Source organism: Ascaphus truei, chromosome 4 (assembly GCF_040206685.1).
Source record: "Ascaphus truei isolate aAscTru1 chromosome 4, aAscTru1.hap1, whole genome shotgun sequence".
Lineage (NCBI taxonomy): Eukaryota > Metazoa > Chordata > Amphibia > Anura > Ascaphidae > Ascaphus > Ascaphus truei.
In genome coordinates, this window is record NC_134486.1 from 348,403,717 (window position 1) to 348,426,281 (window position 22,565).

General features: G+C 45.4%; 1 protein-coding gene across 3 annotated transcripts in view; it reads right to left on the reverse strand.

The window, feature by feature from the left end:
* Nucleotides 1-22,565, reverse strand: part of MYOM2 (myomesin 2) — a 150,331-nt gene that overhangs the window by 81,787 nt on the left and 45,979 nt on the right. For all 3 annotated transcript variants that reach the window (XM_075598214.1, XM_075598213.1, XM_075598212.1), the window contains 5 exons: nt 21,518-21,717; nt 10,989-11,042; nt 10,193-10,320; nt 1,096-1,279; nt 259-433 (listed from right to left, as the gene is read on the reverse strand). In XM_075598214.1, coding sequence (XP_075454329.1) covers nt 259-433; nt 1,096-1,279; nt 10,193-10,320; nt 10,989-11,042; nt 21,518-21,717 — 741 coding nt within the window. The remainder of the gene's footprint in view (nt 1-258; nt 434-1,095; nt 1,280-10,192; nt 10,321-10,988; nt 11,043-21,517; nt 21,718-22,565) is intronic.

Genomic DNA, 22,565 nt, shown 5'->3' on the forward strand with positions numbered 1-22,565 from the left:
GTTTATGGCCTTGTACTATTTTTCTTCATGCAATTCACACAAGTTATGCAGTTATTGGTGATGTGCAGTATATATAATCACAATGTAAGAATGTCAGAACTGTTTTAAGGAGTGATCCTACCTATCAAAAAAACAATCAAAAGCTGACTTTTCCATCTATCAAATGTATGCCATGAAAGTAAGTTCACATCTTGTACGCATAAACATATGTACAGTGATTACAAAATAAAATATAGATTATGGAAAGAAAATGTGTACCTGTTATATTTAATAGGTTTGTGGTTGCAATGATCCCAATGATTGGATCCAACGACCGAGGAATCAATATAGTATCCAATTAATTCCTCCTCCTGTTTCGGTTTATCGAACTGTACAACAACTGATGTTCTAGTGTTTCTAGATGCCAATATACGACCAGGAGCAGATGGCACAGCTATCAAATAAAAGTAAACATATAAAATTGGAATAAGTAAACATGAGCATATAATGCAGGCAGATAAACAAATCAAGGAACAAGCACATTAAGATCCTTCATTATGTGCAATGCATAATATATGTGTTGGACTTTGCATTATACTGCAATTATGTAATTATATGTTGGAATGTGCTGCAAAAAAAGCATAATTTACTGTGAACTGTACTGTACTGTATATACACATTATAGTGAACAAGGATTAGAAGGACCACACGAAAGACTGAGGTAGAGTCAAAAAAACTTCTATTAGAATTCAGATCATCAGAGCCAGTGAACAAGGCAACGTTTCAGGGCTCAATGCCCTTTCCTCAGACCAAACAGTTTAATGTTACCTTGTTCACTGGCTCTGATGAACTGAATTCTAATAGAAGTTTTTTGACTCTACCTCAGTCTTTTGTGTGCTCCTTCTAATCCTTGTTCACTACTAATTCATGGATCCAGCTTTGAGACGCCAGGATCAGCAGAAGGTGAGCACTAAAAGGGAATACTTGTTTACTCATTTTTTATTAACAGTGGTGTGCCACTTATACCTACCCTTCCATTAGTATATACACATATAGAAATAATGAATGATGTTTAAATATATAATAACATTATATTACATTTATATAAGGTCTTACCTAAACGTTCTTGTGCTTGTATGGGTGGTGTTATCTCAGATGGTTCACTGACACCATGTTTGTTAACTGCAATTACTCTGAAATTATATGACTTTCCTTCCACCAAATCAAACACCGCGAAGCGAGGTGATCTTACTGGGATCTGCGAGTTGACTCTTTGCCAGCTTCCACTACCGACCATTGACTATAGCAAAGCAGAAATATAATGATATGCAACGTATTACTTTTTCTGCTATAAAGATTAACAAATACATCTTTTAAATGACATTAAATGCTTACAAAAAGGCAGATATTGTGCATTGCTCCCCCTGTGAAATTTACATTTAATGTGAATGCTGCCTAAAATGCTTGAATATAAGTGGTTACTACTGTTTCGGTAAGTTTTCCCTACTTACCACTTCGATTGTAAGCTCTTTGGGGCAAGGACTCCTTTTCAGAATGTCACTTTAATGTCGGGAGCATTATTATGTATCCTATTATTATTTCAGGTGTTTTACTGCTGTAAAGCTTTATGGACATGGATTGTGCTACAGTATATAAATAAAGCTATACATACATGTATCTAAATGACTTCATTAACAATATGCCGTCCATGAGTGGATGTCCATTCTATCCTTTTGCATCAAGTGTAAGATACTTGCTCATCAATGACACAATTAAACAATTATATTTTTGATGCAAATCCACCAGACATTTGGGAGGGTCATTTATCAAAGTCTCCTGCCTGCAAAACTAGGGCAAAAACACTGCACCAGATTTATCAAACAAGAAAATGAATACCATTAAAATGTAATGGGAATATTTCTCCATAATAAATCTGATGCATGAATCTGAGAATTAAATGAACAAAATGTACATAGAATGACCTGAAGGGAGTTAACAATATTGTCCAATTATTTTACAGTGTATAAAGTATATCAAGTAATGTAACTTTTCCCTAATTACTCCTATTGCTCAATGTTATTAGACATTGCAAGAGGAGCGAAATAGGTAAAGAGCAGATTGATGAGTTGATGCTAAACAATGATAGAACAGAGGTTTTAATTGAATGTAATACACATGCAGAACTCTTAATGTTTAACTGAACACAGGTCATTTTACTAAGACAAAACCAACTACAGGCATACCACGGCTTAAGGACACTCACTTTAAGTACACTCGCGAGTAAGGACATATTTTCAATTGCCCCATACCCCTCTGTCTGTACGCTCGCTTCGCGAGTACGGACACTTATTCTGCCCTACAGACTGCGGTAGTAGTGACGTGCTGATTCCCCTCGCCCATTTTTGCTTTACATACATGCTCTGGACCCATTGCGTACGTTAATGCGGGGTATGCCTGTAATATATTATTTGTATAAAATGCTAACAATCTACACAGTGCTATACACTGCTTCAAAGGCTCTGACATTACCACTGAGCTACTCTTTCATCCGATACCCATTTCAACATTGAGACCAACCATACTTATTTTATGTTCTTATTGCAGCAATATGTATTTACCTTTACAGCATGCTTTATTACAGCTCATTACATGACATTAATGCTATGCTGATTCCTGAAGGCTTAAGACCTTTTGGTCTCATACATCTTGCAAAATGTTGATATACTAAATTGACTTTGGTTAATGCACATACAGTACTGTACGGCTGTGCAGAAAATAAAATAAAACGTTCCTTAGTTTATTCTAAAAAGGTATTCAAGATTCTTACACCAATAGTAATGAGCTATTTATCTATTTATAATCATTGAAGAGCTGTTTACACTTTACAGTTTATCCTTAATGCTTCCTGCTGCTAATCTATCTGAATGATTAACATAATACCAACTTATTTGTTTTTAATTCAGTCTAAAAATCCTTTAAAATGAATTCAATAGGACACTTGATCAATGGTAGGTATGTTCAAAGAGTGACATTTTCAAAACTCACAGTGTGCCCCTGAGATCACTGTGTCTATAACCTTAATAGCTTCTGGGCACCATAAAAAATAACAAAGAAGATGCCGCACTCAATAGTTTCATACTGTAAGTCACTTACTGCATTTATTTTCTTATTGGTGACCACACGGAATACACAACGTTTTGTATGGGGGTTGATCCATCCTTGGACGTGTGCTATACCTGATGAAGGATGGGTCACCCCCCACCCAAAGTGTTGTGTATTCTGTGTGGTCAGCAATAAGAAAATCAATACAGTAACTGCCTGGTTTAACTATTGAGCATGGCTTCTTCTTTGCTCTTATTTATTTTTCAGGGGGATTTTCAGGCCAGATGCCATGAGACGCCGGTACCGAGACCCAATCGGAGAAAGAAATGGAGTCTGTTATTTCGGGGCACAATTAACACAGTTTATTAGTCATTTCATAAAAGAGTCTACTCCTCTGGACTTTGGAAAGCATTCTTATGTAGCAGACGCACAACATATTCTGTATAATGCAGAATATCACAGACTATCTAAAAGATTCAATGGCAGCGATAAAGCAGAATATGTTATCATAACGCATCATCGGGATCGATAACCTTCGCTACATCTGTAGACTCACAAGTCGTCATAAAGAATGATATCTAATTTGCAAATCTTCATTAGCAACAGGTGAAAAAGTGTTGGACTTGGCAAAATGCATTCTGCTCAATGCCCCATAATTGCTATGTTCATTACAGTGTTAATAAACTTTTGCACATTACTTATCATCTTTTTTTTAAATGGGTAAACCTACAGAACAGTTTAAGGCTTCACATGCTGTGGAATGATTCCGAATGGATAATAAATTGTGTTTGCAGTTCCCAGAAGGTGTGGAGGCTCTTAGAGATATAGGGGGTTATGCACTAAGCAGTGATAAGTGGGTTTTCTGGGTGCTATGCACAAAGAAGTGATAAGTGCTTTTAAGTGAGATAACTGCCTTTATAGCATGATACTGCCTGCTGTGAGATTCACAAAGCAGTGATAACAGTGCAGTATCGTGCTATAATGGCTACTTAAAAGCACTTATCCCTGCTTTGTGAATCTCACAGCAGGCAGTATCACGCTATAATGGCTTTTTATCTCACTTAAAAGCACTTATCACTGCTTAGTGCATAACCCCCATAGGGGGTTATGCACTAAGCAGTGATAAGTGGGTTTTCTGGGTGCTATGCACAAAGCAGTGATACGTGGGTTTTCTGGGTGCTATGCACAAAGCAGTGATAAGTGCTTTAAAGTGAGATACATGCCTTTATAGCGTGATACTGCCTGTTGTGAGATTTAAAAAGCAGTGATAACACTGCAGTATCGTGCTATAATGGCATTTTATCCCACTTAAAAGCACTTATCATTGCTTTGTGAATCTCACAGCAGGCAATATCACGCTATAATGGCTTTTTATCTCACTTAAAAGCACTTATCACTGCTTAGTGCATAACCCCCAATGTACACTGGCGACACACTTTATTCGAGCTCGGCTAGTCCCACGAATTCGGGTATACTCGGGTGTATTGAGGTTTGTGACTGTTTTCTGCCCGAGTGCATTGAGGTATTTTCCAGGCAGGGATTGAAGCATTTTATTCCCGCTGGCTGCAATACTGCACAGTATATATATATATATACTGCATTACAATTCATGAATTTATGCCATCTGGTAGACACGCGAAGCATTGCAGCCTATTAAATCCTAATCATTATCATTTAACAGATCAGCCGCCCGTCAGCCAGGCATGAACCATGGCTGGGAAGGCAAACGCAACGGGGCTTGTCAGAGGTGAGGAGCGGCGCATTCCAGGTATCTGCCAGGTACATACTGGGTATTTGCTCGAATAAAGTGTGTCGCAGCAGTATGCAGTATTTTCGCTGAAGTTCATGAATCTGCAGATTTGGCATTTTATTTCACAGAAAAATTCCCAAAAATGACAAGCGTCACAAAAAATCTTTGTCAAGCATTAAACGAGCAATCTAAGCTGTTTGTTTTCTGCTTCTTTTTTTTTTGACATAGGATTGACGCAGGGGGTTTTCGGAGCTACCCCTATTCATTTGATCTCAGGGTATACCCTGCTTCCAGAGATACTTAGCTATGAAGGGGCTGCCAGTGTCTCCTGCAAGTTTAAAGCTCCCACATCACGTGGGCCGGTAGGAAGTCATCACCGATAACATCACAGCTTCCTATTGGCCCACTGTACGCAGGAGCTTAGAAAAGTGGCCATTGCATTAACCCTGGTATCCGATCTGGAGCAGCTACCGACAGCCCGTCTGGATTTCTGGAAGCAGGGAGTCAATAGAGCTGACATTAACAGGGTTCAGCTGTGGAGACCCCCACTTCAATTGTATGTTAATAAATGAAAAATAATGGATCAAAACTGTCAGCTTGGATTGCCATTTTAAAAGTCAATAGACAAGGTCAGGTGTCCCTTCATGCACTGCCATTAACTGCCATCTCTGTTGATTCTGGTGAAAAGTTGCACAATGCTGGAGAAATTGGACAAATACAGTGACATTTTGGCGAAATTGTCAATGGGAATTGTGGTGAAAATTTAAGAGAAGACCAGGAAATATTTTTCCAAAGCAAATTTGAAGACCTTTGCACAGATGGGGTTAGACTGATGTTCCTCCATACATCTCGGTACACAACGGGCTTCTCCCTTCTCCTCTCACTGCTTCCGCGTCACATCTCCAACTCACGTACCAACTTTCATCTCGCGCAATCTGGGGGATAATTCTCCGGCCAGGATCCACTAAGCTTACAAAGCTCTCACTGATACCGCAGCTTACAACCCACAGTTTCAACAGGACAACAGCTGATGATCCTTTCCTTGCAGAAACATACACCCTATGCGTTTCACCGTTAGGCTTCTTCAGGGGTTAATGGTTATTTGCCTTTCCCTACCTCTTTATATAGTCACCTCCTCTCTCACATTGGTTCCTTGATTGGAGTGTCACATCTATTTCAAGATCACTATAGTGTCCAAGCAAGCATGCTATAATAAGTAAAGGCTAGTGAGGCCAAAATAATCAATTGTATAGCGTCCTAGCCTTTACTTATTATACAGTATGTGTATTACTCATATATAATTACACATCAAATTAGCGTTCTAGTTTTTTTTGTGTATTTACCTTTTTTTATCACGTCAGTCACTTTAGGCTATTTAGCCTGTACTTTCACCTTGGTTAGCTTTCTACAATTATTTTTTGTATTTAGGATTTGTGTGAGACCTGTCCCATCTGGTATTATTTACTGTTTCATCATACTGTATACTTGACTCTCAAGGTGTTTTTGGACTGGCCAGTCTAATAGACTCACATGAGGATCTATGTGACCCACATGTTTGTTAGGTTAAATCATTACTTATTTGTTTTTGCTGTGCTTCCAAGGCAGCAGACACTGCTTACAGTTTTGTCCGATATGCCTGAATTTTCTACTGTTTTGTAAGTAGAACCAGTACTTGCGTGATGCAACCATATTGGCTCTCTTTTTCTTATTTTAGGTGGTCCCATCTCCTATCCTAGTGATCTGGACATTTGCTCATAATTCATTTGGTGTTTATTAAGTTAAGCACAATATATTGGTTTGCGCTTTTTTGTTTCTTGTATGTATATATATATATATATATATATATATATATATATATATATGCAAATACAACTGTATGCTCATCTGCATGTCTTAGGCAGGTCTGCAACCCCGCCTTTCCCCATTATCACCCAGCATACAGCACTTCCACTGCAGCAAGGGATGCTGGGAAATGACATGCAAATGAGCACACAGTGTCACTTTTTGCCTCAAAAACCATTTTTAACATGGTTCCCTATAGGCTTAAGCTTGCTGCCTGGTCACAGCTTTGAGCACAGCCAGGGTTAAGGTGCATACCCAGAAAACCACCCACAGACAGCTGTTTCGACCTTGATGGGTCTCATCAGTGTGGGGTTGATTTTAACTGGATATGCATAAGAGGCTATGGGATAGGCTATACCATAATACTGAGTTAAGTTATGGTGAGTAAAAAAAGTGACAAAAACCCTCCACAGGAAAGCAAATATGCAAATACAACTGTATGCTCATCTGCATGTCTTAGGCAGGTCTGCAACCCCGCCTTTCCCCATTATCACCCAGCATACAGCACTTCCACTGCAGCAAGGGATTCTGGGAAATGACATGCAAATGAGCACACAGTGTCACTATATATATATATATATAGCAACTTTTTTTAAACTCTCTAAAATTCGCTTTTTCAAGAATTCATTAAGCTTGCTACAAAACAATGTTTACACATCGGATTCAAACTGCGCAAAAAAGTTTGTCTCTCTCTAGTACTCAGTGCTTCAGTGCCATAGTATATAGGAAAATAATGTTTTGTGCTAATGATGTAGTTAGTAAAACACATATAGCCCTGGTCCCCATACCAGCGCTGGTCCCCGGCTATGGTAAGCTTCCCCGCAAGCCCCCATTTCTCCCTTTAGGTGCCGCGCGGTTAGCGAAGGCGGTGCGGCGAGATAGCCGGCAGCAGGAGGTGCAGGGAGACTTCGGTGGCTCACCATTGGTTGGCGCCACCATCCGGGGGGGGGGGGCGCCGCCATGTTGGACTTGACCGCACGTGCGCGATCGCTTGCGCATGTGCGGACGAGTGCGGCTGCCATCTTGTGTGTGGCGAAATGGCCGCGCATGCGCAGCAGAGTGCCGGGAGTTCTGGCGGCCATCTTAGAGGTGGCAGATAAAGCGCAGGAGAAGATAGAGAGGCAGGAAGGCCCTCTAGAGGTTGTGCATGCGCAGGGAAGTGGCGCGGCGGCCATTAGGATAGCGCAGGCGGAGATAGGAAAAGGTAGGCAGCCATTACAGAGGCGCCCATGCGGTCTCCATAGCCAGGAGCCTCCTTGGGAACTACAGTTCCCAGGAGGCATAGCTGAAGGCAGTCAGATGTTTTAGCTTAGCCAATAGGGCTGAGGAATCCTCCTGTAAAGGGGAGGATCTAGTTAGGGATATTAGCAGGCTGGCAGGAAGGAAGTCACTCAGGGATGGGAGGTAGGTGTAGAGGGTCAGTGACCAATGCACTAGGCCAGAGTACCCTCCCCAAGCCCCAGATAGCCCTGAGTCACCAGTGAGTTGCTACAGCTAGGGACAGACCCAAGAGAGGGATGCTGCCAACCTAGCTGAGCAGGATAGATAAGTTGTGACAGTGTTGCTTTGCAGTGCAGCATAGCAGTTAGCTTTGGCTGCTTCAAGAGAGGCCCTTTCAGTGCGAGGGGGGGTTGCTTTCTATAGTACACAGTGTGATGTGATATCACCGGTGCCAGTTGCACGCGGTGAACGCAGCCTACGTCTGGACTCAGACAGGCTCTAGAGTGAGAGACATTCTGTGGGTGAGACGCTCCACGAGGGAGACACCTCACACGGAGGTGGGACACCACGGAGGCGGATTCCTGTTCCTGCTTCAGACCCTTTTTGAAGATCTTTACACCCGGGCACGGACGTGTGCCCGGGCAGGTATCTATAAGTGCACCAACTATACACACGTGAGCAGCGCTGCCACACATCTGGATGGGGGTCCAGGACGCTGGGACACTTGTGCCGAGCACACAATTATTGTGGGCACTGTATGATTGGGTTACTATTGGGGGCGGAGAGGCCAAGGACAAGTACAAGGGGATATCGGTGCCCTTGCACCCAATGTATGTTATGTTATGCACAGAGCTGTTGATACTAGGTTATTATGATGATGCTCAGTAAATACTGTTTATTCCCATTGTGTGTATTTACTGTATGGTTGTTCTGGTGAGGGCACACTCCCACCACGTTGGGATCCCTCCTCAGTGTAGGCACTGCACCGAGTGTAAGCATATACCCCAGGTTCCCTGTGGCGGAAGCTCAGCCCTCCTGGTTGCCAAACAGGTACAGCACCACACTGATAAGTAGTCAGATACACCTACCCACCCCAATCTCACTTAGGGTGGGGGAAAGAGGGCTACACACATATTGGTTTTGCATAGGGAATCATATTGGATGTTCACCCTTGAGAAATTTTTACCTTGAAGGATGAACAACCGATTTAAAATAAATCCTTTCCTTTTTCTGAATTATAGATCATCTGTTTCTCTTCCTGAGAGTATTTGTTTCTGTTTTATTTATAACATTGAATCATGATTCTTTTCATATTTCATAATATCGACTTCTGATATTGACCTCCCTTTACTATTTATAAGTTAAACTTTACTATATTTGTATAAAATATATCATCTTGTTTTCTTTATTATACATTACATGCATTTATAAATATTTTCACTATAACGTGTATTTTTTTTTGTGTCACATTATTCACATCTATTTAGTATTTCCATGTATTGCATTCACTATATAGTGAGGCATTTTTATCATTGACCATGCGACTGCCTGTGAATTTGCCTCTGAAGTATATGGATAAACAGAAGGCCATTAAACCTTACATTGCTGAGGTTTATTTATTTGGCGTAATAAAAGATGTGATTTGACAGTAAAAGAAGCCTTTTCTGTAGATGAGCACAGACAGTCATTGATCCATTCGAATTCTAACTGCACACTTTTATTAATACCCCTTTCTGGGCAAGCTACCCATCTATCTGAACAAGCTCCTCACCCCTACCACATGCAGCACTTATCATCTGAGATCTGACTCCAAAAGACTGTTCATGGTCCCAAGGTTCAACAAAGTATCCGGCCGCTCCTCCTTCTCTTACCGTGCACCCCAAAACTGGAACAACCTACCGGAGACTCTCACATCCACCACCAGTTTAAGTTCTTTCAAAACTAAGGCTGTCACACATGTTAATCTGGTCTGTAACTGATACATACGCCCATAATATATATCTGTAACTGTGCATGCAATGTCTTGTATATAATGTATACCCTGTTCATTTATGTAACTGTATTTGTAACCATGTATTCTTTGTCATTTTAACTCTATGCCCAGGACATACTTGAAAACGAGAGGTAACTCTCAATGTATTACTTCCTGGTAAAATATTTTATAAATAAATAAATAAAGGTCACTTAGGCTGTTAATTTACTTAATGCACATTTCACGATCTATTATCTTTGATTATTAAGTGATTTTTTTTCAAGACGTTCTAAGATAGTAAGAACAGAAAAATGCTCATACTTTACCTTCTCAACGTAATACACAATTGGATCTCTGCCACGGGGAACAGGTGTATCCCAGCTGAGCACAACATATGCTTTGCTTGTTTCTGGAGCCTTAACATTAGTGGGAGGTCCAGGGATTCTGACTTCACCTAGAGGTGAAGAACAGTTGGTGATTGGTAAAAGATATATTAGGCTTGTACATTATCGACTGGTCATGTGACATTATTTAACACAGTGTCTGTAAATAATACCAGTCTTCATAATGCTATTTTTAACTTTGTATGCAAATATTAAAGTGTCTTCAAAACTGCGTAACTAGAACTTTATTTGGTTACTATAATAACAGCATACATGAATGAAATCTGCATGTTATCTAATTTTCTCTTTTTAAGTCTATTAAAACTGTCAATACACTATTTATTATATACTATACTCAATTGTAATAAGTATAGCACAAGTAAAAATCCCTTTTACATAAATAAGTGAGATTTTAATCTATACACTTAAATGGGTATCATTCAATATTTAGGGAGTTGTCAGTCATGAAAATCGGAATTTATAATTAGTTAATATCAAATAGCAACAAAGTGTAAGACAGTGCACTTGAAAAGTTAATCTAACTTCATAAAGACGTCTGGTCTTTGTCTGCCATTCTCAAAAACCTCTGATGAGCCATGAAGTTAGTTTTAGGTTAAATGTTCTGTCTCCACATAGAAAATATATATAAAATCTATTGGAACAATTACAAATTGAAGTCTGCAAGCCGGAGAAGGCAATTTTGGGTCACTAATTTCAAAAGCTTATTAAAGCGAAATACCTTCCAAGTCATCTTGACAGATAACGATTTCTCTTCCCCCTTCCAGATGGATTGCTGCCGAGAGAGAAAATAATGTTTCACAAAACTGGATTCCTTTAATGCGTCTTAGGTCTTAAATAATGATCATATAACTAATGCAAATGAAAAGGTTATTTTCAGGTACAGTATATAGTAAAGGATCCTCCAGATTTTCAGAAGCACTTAAATAGCACACTGATAAAGTAAGGTACTGCTTCAGTGTGAACATGTACAGTATTGTACATGTATCTTACTGTGTGCACATGTACTGTAGGTGGTGTTTGCCCTTTGAAAACATTGAATTGGAGAGAGACAGACAGAGACAGACAGAGACAGACAGAGAGAGAGACAATCCAGCAAGCAGAACAGCAAAGATAGACAGCACTCAGAGGTGAGTCAATACATTGTTTTGCTGACTTACCTCTGAGTGCTGTCTCTCTTTGTTGTTCTGCTGCCCTGCTGGATGGTAACGTACTCTTTACATTATTTATGGGACTAGCACCAGGCCTTTTTGGATATCTACATTGGAGTGCTTGCTGCATATATATATATATATATATATATATATATATGTAACGGGTGTTCCCTCTGACCTGACCCACCCAATCTCATATTGGCCCGTGTAGTCTAACCAGTCCCCCATTACAAGGCGTGTGTGGTGGTGCACCTGCAAGTAACAGGACTCTTGAGTCTCCCGCTTGGTGTTATTAGGGGATGTCATCAGGACAGGTAGCTGAGGTAGTGGGTACGAGTCCAACTTACTTCATGTGCAGCGCCTCCACCTCATCAGGATCTGTGCTTCCGCAGGGAGATGGTCCTGGTGAGGAACTCCTTCTTGGTGCCATCCACTGTTGAGTAATCTCACACTCACACAGTGGGGTTCTTTTTCTCAAGGACATCTTTATTGCATACAGGGATGTAGCAGACTGCCCCATGCAGCTGCCAGCTCTAGCCGCACATCTCTCCGTGATGTCCCTTTGCCAGGTACGCCCTCCCGTACTGAAGTGGGATTCCCTTTCTCCTAGGGAGATCACCGCTGTGCCAGGTCCCTGGACACAGTGTGGCATAGACAAACTTAATCTATCACTCTGCTGCCGCTAGTTACTGCACTAGGGTCACAAAAGTGTTACTTCCTCTCGGTACCTTCGGGTTACTATTTCTTCACCAACAACAACACTAACTGTCAGTGTTGTGCCCTTTATACTCCAGGGGGCAGGCGCATCTCTGAGGTCACTATCCAGGGACTCAGAGCATACAGCCACTCCCTTCCTTACACAGGGCACCACACAAGGGTGTGAGGGAAAACCTCCATAACTCCCGTTGGCAGACCTGTATTTACCAGGACTTACTGCCAACAGGGAAGATGTATGCAGTCATTATTATGCATGGCTACATACTCCCCCTGGTTAATACCCACCGTCCCGGCTGGGACCTAAATTTGGTGTACCTTGCGCCAGGAAACACTGCAAAAGAACACACAAATAACATAGCAAACATCATTGCATGGACATAATAATGTAAGCCCAATACACTCACTGACCAGCAGGGAGCGTTAAAGAAAACAACAGACCCACTCTATTGGATACTCAATAATAATGCCGAGGATCTGGCTTCTTCACCTCTCGCCCCGCGGCATCATGTACAGTCACGCTGTATTCTCTGGGTACTCCTTGCTCATTGCAGTATACTACCTTATGCATATATACACTGCGCCCTATCTTCCATACCCTCATCAGTTGAGCTACCCTCTGCTCAGCCTGTATCCCTTTTATGGCTCCCCCTCTCTCCACGATATAATACTGTATATCAGTTTTGAGCCATCTCTCCCTATTCTCCTCTATCTCTCGCATTAGAGGTTCAGGGACGTAAGGGTAATCAAGCCCATGGGACTTCCTATACTTCGCCGCAATAGCCCGTTCAGCTCGACACGACCTGGTCAAGCCACCTTGCCCAGCCGCTCCGGGCAACACCCATGACAGGGGCTCATCCGTTTCTACCGGATCATCCAACCCTGCGGACCCCTTAGGTATAACAAGGCCTGCCTGGATTCGATCCCACCTTACCCTTAGGGCCCTAAGGTATGACTCGTCGTCAAAGTCACCAGCAGCCCACCAGTGATCAACCACCCCCTCCCTCTCTAAAATAAAGCGGGTGCGGTCGAACCATGATACATACCCCTCGTACAATGGGGCCCACCACCTAGTCTCCTTCCGTTCCTCGGAGCTAGGATCTGTACTCTCTTCTATGGACTCCTCATCAGGCCCACCAGAAGACACCCCAGATGTACCCTCAGATCTCTCATTAACTCTTTTATACTGAGAGGTGTTTCGTACTGTGATACTAAGCCCACTAGGACAATCGCTAGATACAGACACTTGCCTAGACATACTCCCTCCTCCCTCCGACCCATCATCCGACGTACCCAAGTCCAGGCTTCCAGTCCAATCACCGGAAGGACCCCGTGACTCCCCGGACAACCCTAAGCTGGAACTGGACCCAAATAAAATAGTGACGGGTACAGGGGCTTTAACTAGGGCCTTGGGGCTAACCTTGGGTGTGGATGGGGTTTGGGGACGGGACCGAACAGTAGGTACTGACAGGGTTTCGACCTGCTCTCCAGCGATACCTGTCTTGACGTCGCCACAAAGTCCATCTTTATGCTCAACAGCGGAGCTTCTGGGGTTGCAGTTCAAACGTCCGTTCCCCCTGGTAGTAGGGGATCGTTTCTCGCTGCTTGACCTCAGAGGCGGCACCATCTCCCACTCGGGGCCTCCCTGGTCCGCCTTCACCACTTCCGCACACGCACGTGCTGCGACGCCATCTTGGGATGGATCCCCAATCGAGATCTCTTCCTCCACCATGACATCCGGCAACGCCCGTCTGCTGCGCGATCCAGTCTGGCTCTGGACTCGCTTCTCCGGCTCTTCCTCCCCTCGGTTCTGCAACAGGCACTGTGTCTTAGCACCTCGCAGGGTCGGGGTTGATCGACCCGCATCCGATCCACTAGTCACCACGGTAGTGGGACTCCGGCGATCGGGAGGTCGCGGTACGGGAGACTCTCGACTCCGCGTCTCCACACCACGAGGAATTTCATCCCTCCATGGCGTACCAATGGTATGACAGTCTCGTCTGATGACCGTCTTACTCGCCAGCCTTGCACACTCCTCATCCGAGGATTCCAGTTTGCAATTCGGCCGAGGCATCCCGGTAGGAGACCGGCGATGGGCTCCTCGGTGATCACCTCTCCGATGACTGGATTTCTCTATCGGAAGCACTAATGATGGCTCCGACTCTGCGGGACTGGCACTCTTGTTCCAGAGAGCTCCCGGCTGTTCTTCTCTTGGAATCGGGACATTCCCGGCTACTCCCACAGCCTGCACCGGTACGAATGTGGTCATTGGCCACATGTACTGCAGTCCGCAGTGGGGGCATCGGGCCTCGCTGCCCACGGCTCCGCCCGGCAGTCTGCACTGCAGGCAAAGACATGCCACAGTCTCCACACCCTCCACACGGATTATCAGGAAGCCTCCTGGAGCCGAATAAGGGTGAGTGGAAATCACAGGACCGTGGTCCACTTTGTCAGCAGCTTCAGCCATCTTTACCAGCGGAGGCACTCGTCTCAGAGGTCTATACTGATCAATGGCTCTTCGCAACTGAAATGCATGGGCAGAGGTAGCAACCCTTCCTCCCATTTTCTCTGTCGACATCCGGTGTAACCGCAAACCACTCCCCCTGGTTGAAACTAGGGGGATGTCTCGTAGATTTGTAGGCTGACCCAGCACAGGTGCGGAGTGAGTCATAGTCCATGAGGGCGCGGCTCCAGCTTTCGCGCCAAACTCCTCAGCGGGGTGGAGTTTTCTCGTTGGCGCCAATCCTGGCCAACAATTAGCAAACTGCAAAGTTGCAAGACTTTCTGCAGCATGCCCACGCGGCGTCCCGGGGAAGCGGGAACCGCCATTTTGGTAAGCATTGTCCTTTCTTTCATTTAAGGCAGCGTCTGGCTGTTTGTTAATTGGGGTATAACAAAGTCCATTTCGTTCCTCCCATCTAAGCACACTGTCCTGCTCATTATTCTCAGGGGTATCATCCCGAGAACAAAAACACGACAAACACGGCGCAGCCACGGCTTTCACGCCATTCCACAACAAACTCACAAAAGTCTCTTCTGTAGCTTGTTCTTCGCCTGACCGCAATCCTGGACCTTCTGCTCTATGCAGATCCTCCATTCTCGTGGTTCTCTCTCTCTGCCATCCTGGACCTTCTGTTCTGTACAGATCCTCCATTCCGACAGGTCTCTCGTGATCGTTGAACACCGATTCTCTGTACGTGGAGCTCCGCTCTGCGGGGCAGCTACCACATCTGTACAATAAACATGCCTTGTGCACCACCTTGTGTACCTAACGTAGATCTGACTCGTGTTTGCACTACCTCAGGCTAGGCTCACTCTTTCTGTGTCTACTGTAACACGTTCCTCCAGTCTGTGCTCCTTGGTAAGTGATCTGGAATGGAGACTAGAGTACTCTGGCTCTTCCATGCAGTACTTTGGGCGTCGACCTACTTTTGGCTAGCCTAGTGCGGACCCTTCCAGAATTCCTGCTCTCAGTTACCAGTTTACCCCTTCAGGCGTCCCCCGCTAGTGCTACCTCAAGGCGACTAGAACAGCAATAGCCCCCGGCTCCAGACTCACTAACCCCTAACGGATCCCAAGGCGTCTTTGCGGCATGCATATCCAGCATCTCCCTGACTACCCCTGGCTCCGTCCCACGCAGCACAAAGTGGCAGCAGACACTTCTCTCTTTCCTAATGTGTGCCTAGCAAAAGCCTGTCCCGTTGACAGGTATCTCAGCAGCGCCTCCAATTGTAACGGGTGTTCCCTCTGGCCTGACCCACCCAATCTCATATTGGCCCGTGTAGTCTAACCAGTCCCCCATTACAAGGCGTGTGTGGTGGTGCACCTGCAAGTAACAGGACTCTTGAGTCTCCCGCTTGGTGTTATTAGGGGATGTCATCAGGACAGGTAGCTGAGGTAGTGGGTACGAGTCCAACTTACTTCATGTGCAGCGCCTCCACCTCATCAGGATCTGTGCTTCCGCAGGGAGATGGTCCTGGTGAGGAACTCCTTCTTGGTGCCATCCACTGTTGAGTAATCTCACACTCACACAGTGGGGTTCTTTTTCTCAAGGACATCTTTATTGCATACAGGGATGTAGCAGACTGCCCCATGCAGCTGCCAGCTCTAGCCGCACATCTCTCCGTGATGTCCCTTTGCCAGGTACGCCCTCCCGTACTGAAGTGGGATTCCCTTTCTCCTAGGGAGATCACCGCTGTGCCAGGTCCCTGGACACAGTGTGGCATAGACAAACTTAATCTATCACTCTGCTGCCGCTAGTTACTGCACTAGGGTCACAAAAGTGTTACTTCCTCTCGGTACCTTCGGGTTACTATTTCTTCACCAACAACAACACTAACTGTCAGTGTTGTGCCCTTTATACTCCAGGGGGCAGGCGCATCTCTGAGGTCACTATCCAGGGACTCAGAGCATACAGCCACTCCCTTCCTTACACAGGGCACCACACAAGGGTGTGAGGGAAAACCTCCATAACTCCCGTTGGCAGACCTGTATTTACCAGGACTTACTGCCAACAGGGAAGATGTATGCAGTCATTATTATGCATGGCTACATACTCCCCCTGGTTAATACCCACCGTCCCGGCTGGGACCTAAATTTGGTGTACCTTGCGCCAGGAAACACTGCAAAAGAACACACAAATAACATAGCAAACATCATTGCATGGACATAATAATGTAAGCCCAATACACTCACTGACCAGCAGGGAGCGTTAAAGAAAACAACAGACCACTCTATTGGATACTCAATAATAATGCCGAGGATCTGGCTTCTTCACCTCTCGCCCCGCGGCATCATGTACAGTCACGCTGTATTCTCTGGGTACTCCTTGCTCATTGCAGTATACTACCTTATGCATATATACACTGCGCCCTATCTTCCATACCCTCATCAGTTGAGCTACCCTCTGCTCAGCCTGTATCCCTTTTATGGCTCCCCCTCTCTCCACGATATAATACTGTATATCAGTTTTGAGCCATCTCTCCCTATTCTCCTCTATCTCTCGCATTAGAGGTTCAGGGACGTAAGGGTAATCAAGCCCATGGGACTTCCTATACTTCGCCGCAATAGCCCGTTCAGCTCGACACGACCTGGTCAAGCCACCTTGCCCAGCCGCTCCGGGCAACACCCATGACAGGGGCTCATCCGTTTCTACCGGATCATCCAACCCTGCGGACCCCTTAGGTATAACAAGGCCTGCCTGGATTCGATCCCACCTTACCCTTAGGGCCCTAAGGTATGACTCGTCGTCAAAGTCACCAGCAGCCCACCAGTGATCAACCACCCCCTCCCTCTCTAAAATAAAGCGGGTGCGGTCGAACCATGATACATACCCCTCGTACAATGGGGCCCACCACCTAGTCTCCTTCCGTTCCTCGGAGCTAGGATCTGTACTCTCTTCTATGGACTCCTCATCAGGCCCACCAGAAGACACCCCAGATGTACCCTCAGATCTCTCATTAACTCTTTTATACTGAGAGGTGTTTCGTACTGTGATACTAAGCCCACTAGGACAATCGCTAGATACAGACACTTGCCTAGACATACTCCCTCCTCCCTCCGACCCATCATCCGACGTACCCAAGTCCAGGCTTCCAGTCCAATCACCGGAAGGACCCCGTGACTCCCCGGACAACCCTAAGCTGGAACTGGACCCAAATAAAATAGTGACGGGTACAGGGGCTTTAACTAGGGCCTTGGGGCTAACCTTGGGTGTGGATGGGGTTTGGGGACGGGACCGAACAGTAGGTACTGACAGGGTTTCGACCTGCTCTCCAGCGATACCTGTCTTGACGTCGCCACAAAGTCCATCTTTATGCTCAACAGCGGAGCTTCTGGGGTTGCAGTTCAAACGTCCGTTCCCCCTGGTAGTAGGGGATCGTTTCTCGCTGCTTGACCTCAGAGGCGGCACCATCTCCCACTCGGGGCCTCCCTGGTCCGCCTTCACCACTTCCGCACACGCACGTGCTGCGACGCCATCTTGGGATGGATCCCCAATCGAGATCTCTTCCTCCACCATGACATCCGGCAACGCCCGTCTGCTGCGCGATCCAGTCTGGCTCTGGACTCGCTTCTCCGGCTCTTCCTCCCCTCGGTTCTGCAACAGGCACTGTGTCTTAGCACCTCGCAGGGTCGGGGTTGATCGACCCGCATCCGATCCACTAGTCACCACGGTAGTGGGACTCCGGCGATCGGGAGGTCGCGGTACGGGAGACTCTCGACTCCGCGTCTCCACACCACGAGGAATTTCATCCCTCCATGGCGTACCAATGGTATGACAGTCTCGTCTGATGACCGTCTTACTCGCCAGCCTTGCACACTCCTCATCCGAGGATTCCAGTTTGCAATTCGGCCGAGGCATCCCGGTAGGAGACCGGCGATGGGCTCCTCGGTGATCACCTCTCCGATGACTGGATTTCTCTATCGGAAGCACTAATGATGGCTCCGACTCTGCGGGACTGGCACTCTTGTTCCAGAGAGCTCCCGGCTGTTCTTCTCTTGGAATCGGGACATTCCCGGCTACTCCCACAGCCTGCACCGGTACGAATGTGGTCATTGGCCACATGTACTGCAGTCCGCAGTGGGGGCATCGGGCCTCGCTGCCCACGGCTCCGCCCGGCAGTCTGCACTGCAGGCAAAGACATGCCACAGTCTCCACACCCTCCACACGGATTATCAGGAAGCCTCCTGGAGCCGAATAAGGGTGAGTGGAAATCACAGGACCTTGGTCCACTTTGTCAGCAGCTTCAGCCATCTTTACCAGCGGAGGCACTCGTCTCAGAGGTCTATACTGATCAATGGCTCTTCGCAACTGAAAGGCATGGGCAGAGGTAGCAACCCTTCCTCCCATTTTCTCTGTCGACATCCGGTGTAACCGCAAACCACTCCCCCTGGTTGAAACTAGGGGGATGTCTCGTAGATTTGTAGGCTGACCCAGCACAGGTGCGGAGTGAGTCATAGTCCATGAGGGCGCGGCTCCAGCTTTCGCGCCAAACTCCTCAGCGGGGTGGAGTTTTCTCGTTGGCGCCAATCCTGGCCAACAATTAGCAAACTGCAAAGTTGCAAGACTTTCTGCAGCATGCCCACGCGGCGTCCCGGGGAAGCGGGAACCGCCATTTTGGTAAGCATTGTCCTTTCTTTCATTTAAGGCAGCGTCTGGCTGTTTGTTAATTGGGGTATAACAAAGTCCATTTCGTTCCTCCCATCTAAGCACACTGTCCTGCTCATTATTCTCAGGGGTATCATCCCGAGAACAAAAACACGACAAACACGGCGCAGCCACGGCTTTCACGCCATTCCACAACAAACTCACAAAAGTCTCTTCTGTAGCTTGTTCTTCGCCTGACCGCAATCCTGGACCTTCTGCTCTATGCAGATCCTCCATTCTCGTGGTTCTCTCTCTCTGCCATCCTGGACCTTCTGTTCTGTACAGATCCTCCATTCCGACAGGTCTCTCGTGATCGTTGAACACCGATTCTCTGTACGTGGAGCTCCGCTCTGCGGGGCAGCTACCACATCTGTACAATAAACATGCCTTGTGCACCACCTTGTGTACCTAACGTAGATCTGACTCGTGTTTGCACTACCTCAGGCTAGGCTCACTCTTTCTGTGTCTACTGTAACACGTTCCTCCAGTCTGTGCTCCTTGGTAAGTGATCTGGAATGGAGACTAGAGTACTCTGGCTCTTCCATGCAGTACTTTGGGCGTCGACCTACTTTTGGCTAGCCTAGTGCGGACCCTTCCAGAATTCCTGCTCTCAGTTACCAGTTTACCCCTTCAGGCGTCCCCCGCTAGCGCTACCTCAAGGCGACTAGAACAGCAATAGCCCCCGGCTCCAGACTCACTAACCCCTAACGGATCCCAAGGCGTCTTTGCGGCATGCATATCCAGCATCTCCCTGACTACCCCTGGCTCCGTCCCACGCAGCACAAAGTGGCAGCAGACACTTCTCTCTTTCCTAATGTGTGCCTAGCAAAAGCCTGTCCCGTTGACAGGTATCTCAGCAGCGCCTCCAATTGTAACGGGTGTTCCCTCTGGCCTGACCCACCCAATCTCATATTGGCCCGTGTAGTCTAACCAGTCCCCCATTACAAGGCGTGTGTGGTGGTGCACCTGCAAGTAACAGGACTCTTGAGTCTCCCGCTTGGTGTTATTAGGGGATGTCATCAGGACAGGTAGCTGAGGTAGTGGGTACGAGTCCAACTTACTTCATGTGCAGCGCCTCCACCTCATCAGGATCTGTGCTTCCGCAGGGAGATGGTCCTGGTGAGGAACTCCTTCTTGGTGCCATCCACTGTTGAGTAATCTCACACTCACACAGTGGGGTTCTTTTTCTCAAGGACATCTTTATTGCATACAGGGATGTAGCAGACTGCCCCATGCAGCTGCCAGCTCTAGCCGCACATCTCTCCGTGATGTCCCTTTGCCAGGTACGCCCTCCCGTACTGAAGTGGGATTCCCTTTCTCCTAGGGAGATCACCGCTGTGCCAGGTCCCTGGACACAGTGTGGCATAGACAAACTTAATCTATCACTCTGCTGCCGCTAGTTACTGCACTAGGGTCACAAAAGTGTTACTTCCTCTCGGTACCTTCGGGTTACTATTTCTTCACCAACAACAACACTAACTGTCAGTGTTGTGCCCTTTATACTCCAGGGGGCAGGCGCATCTCTGAGGTCACTATCCAGGGACTCAGAGCATACAGCCACTCCCTTCCTTACACAGGGCACCACACAAGGGTGTGAGGGAAAACCTCCATAACTCCCGTTGGCAGACCTGTATTTACCAGGACTTACTGCCAACAGGGAAGATGTATGCAGTCATTATTATGCATGGCTACATATATATATATATATATATATATATATACAGTATACAGAAACTATTTGTATACTGGGATATATAGGGATATCGACTTGGGTGCATTAGGTGAAGGTTTGGAAATGTATGGTCAAATTACTGTTATCCATCAGCAGAAATGAGGGTTTTGCTTTTGAAACATTTAGGCCTAGATTCACTAAGCTTTGTTAAACAGGAATGGCGGTTTTCCGAGTTAACAACTTATTCACCAAGGTAATTAAATATAAAATAATGTCTGTAATTGAGCACAGAGTTGACACAATGTTCTTTAATTCATGGCATTCCTCCCAGACATGGAAATTGGGATTTTGGAGAAAGTAGGGCGTGGAGGACACAATGCTCTCATCTTAAATTTACTTTTTGCTTTTTTTTATGATTGCTCTCTAATTTAGGTTATACAGTACATTAAGACAGTGCAAGAGGAGCGACTTAAACATAACAAACCTGGGAATTAAAAGAGTGGTGGCATAACACCTGCTGTATTGACACTCTAACTACAGTATATTTAGTATTGTGTACCTACTTTGTAGCCTTGCTAGATCAGCCGGTTCCAGAGCAGCAACTGCTACAGAGACCCTGGAAGGCCTGCTTACACCAGCTTTATTAACTGCTCTGACGCGGAACATGTAAGATCGTCCTTCAAAAAGTCCAGTTACAGGATACTTGCAGATCTTTACAGGGGCATCATTACACTGAATCCAGTTCTCAGTGCCCACCTCACACCTGTGGAAACAACATTCCAAATGTAGCCAGCGCTCACAAACAGTGTACAACACAAGAGGACACCAATTGTACAGAAAGTATCAGTAGTAATTGCCATGAGTCATAAAACATAATTGCTTTCAATGGTTTCGTTCTTTAGAAATCTGGCTCTATTTTATGCACTAATTCTGCACTATACAGTATTTGATGCCATACAATATTTATTTACAACCCATGTTGTATATACGTACAATTCAGAGCCCAAAACCTATATTGGAGTATGTGTAATGTACAAAGCCCATCTACTGTATGAAGATTAGTGTATTATAATTATAATACAATAAGTGGATAAATTGTAGAAGCCCACAAAATTTAATAATGCCTGCCTTAAATACTGTAGTTTATAATCTTATTTTACATTGAACGGTGAATGGATGGAAGGGAGGTAAACATCATTATGACACTCTATAAAGCATTAGTAAAACCACACCTTGAATATGGAGTACAGTTTTGGCACAACTCCATAAAAAGGACATTATGGAACTAGAGAAAGTGCAGAGAAGAGCCACCAAATTAATAAAGAGGATGGTAAATCCGATTTATGAGGAGAGGCTAGCGAAATTACATGGGTTTACATTAGAAAAGAGGCGTCTAAGAGGGGATATGATAACTATATACAAATATATTCGGGGACAATACAAGGAGCTTTCAAATAAACTGTTCATCCCAAGGGCAGTACAAATGACATGGGTCATACCTTAAGGTTGGAGGAAAGGAGATTTCACCAGCAATAAAGGAAAGGGTTCTTTATAGTAAGTGCAGTTAAATGTGGACATCATTACCCATGAAGACTGATGGCAGATACAATA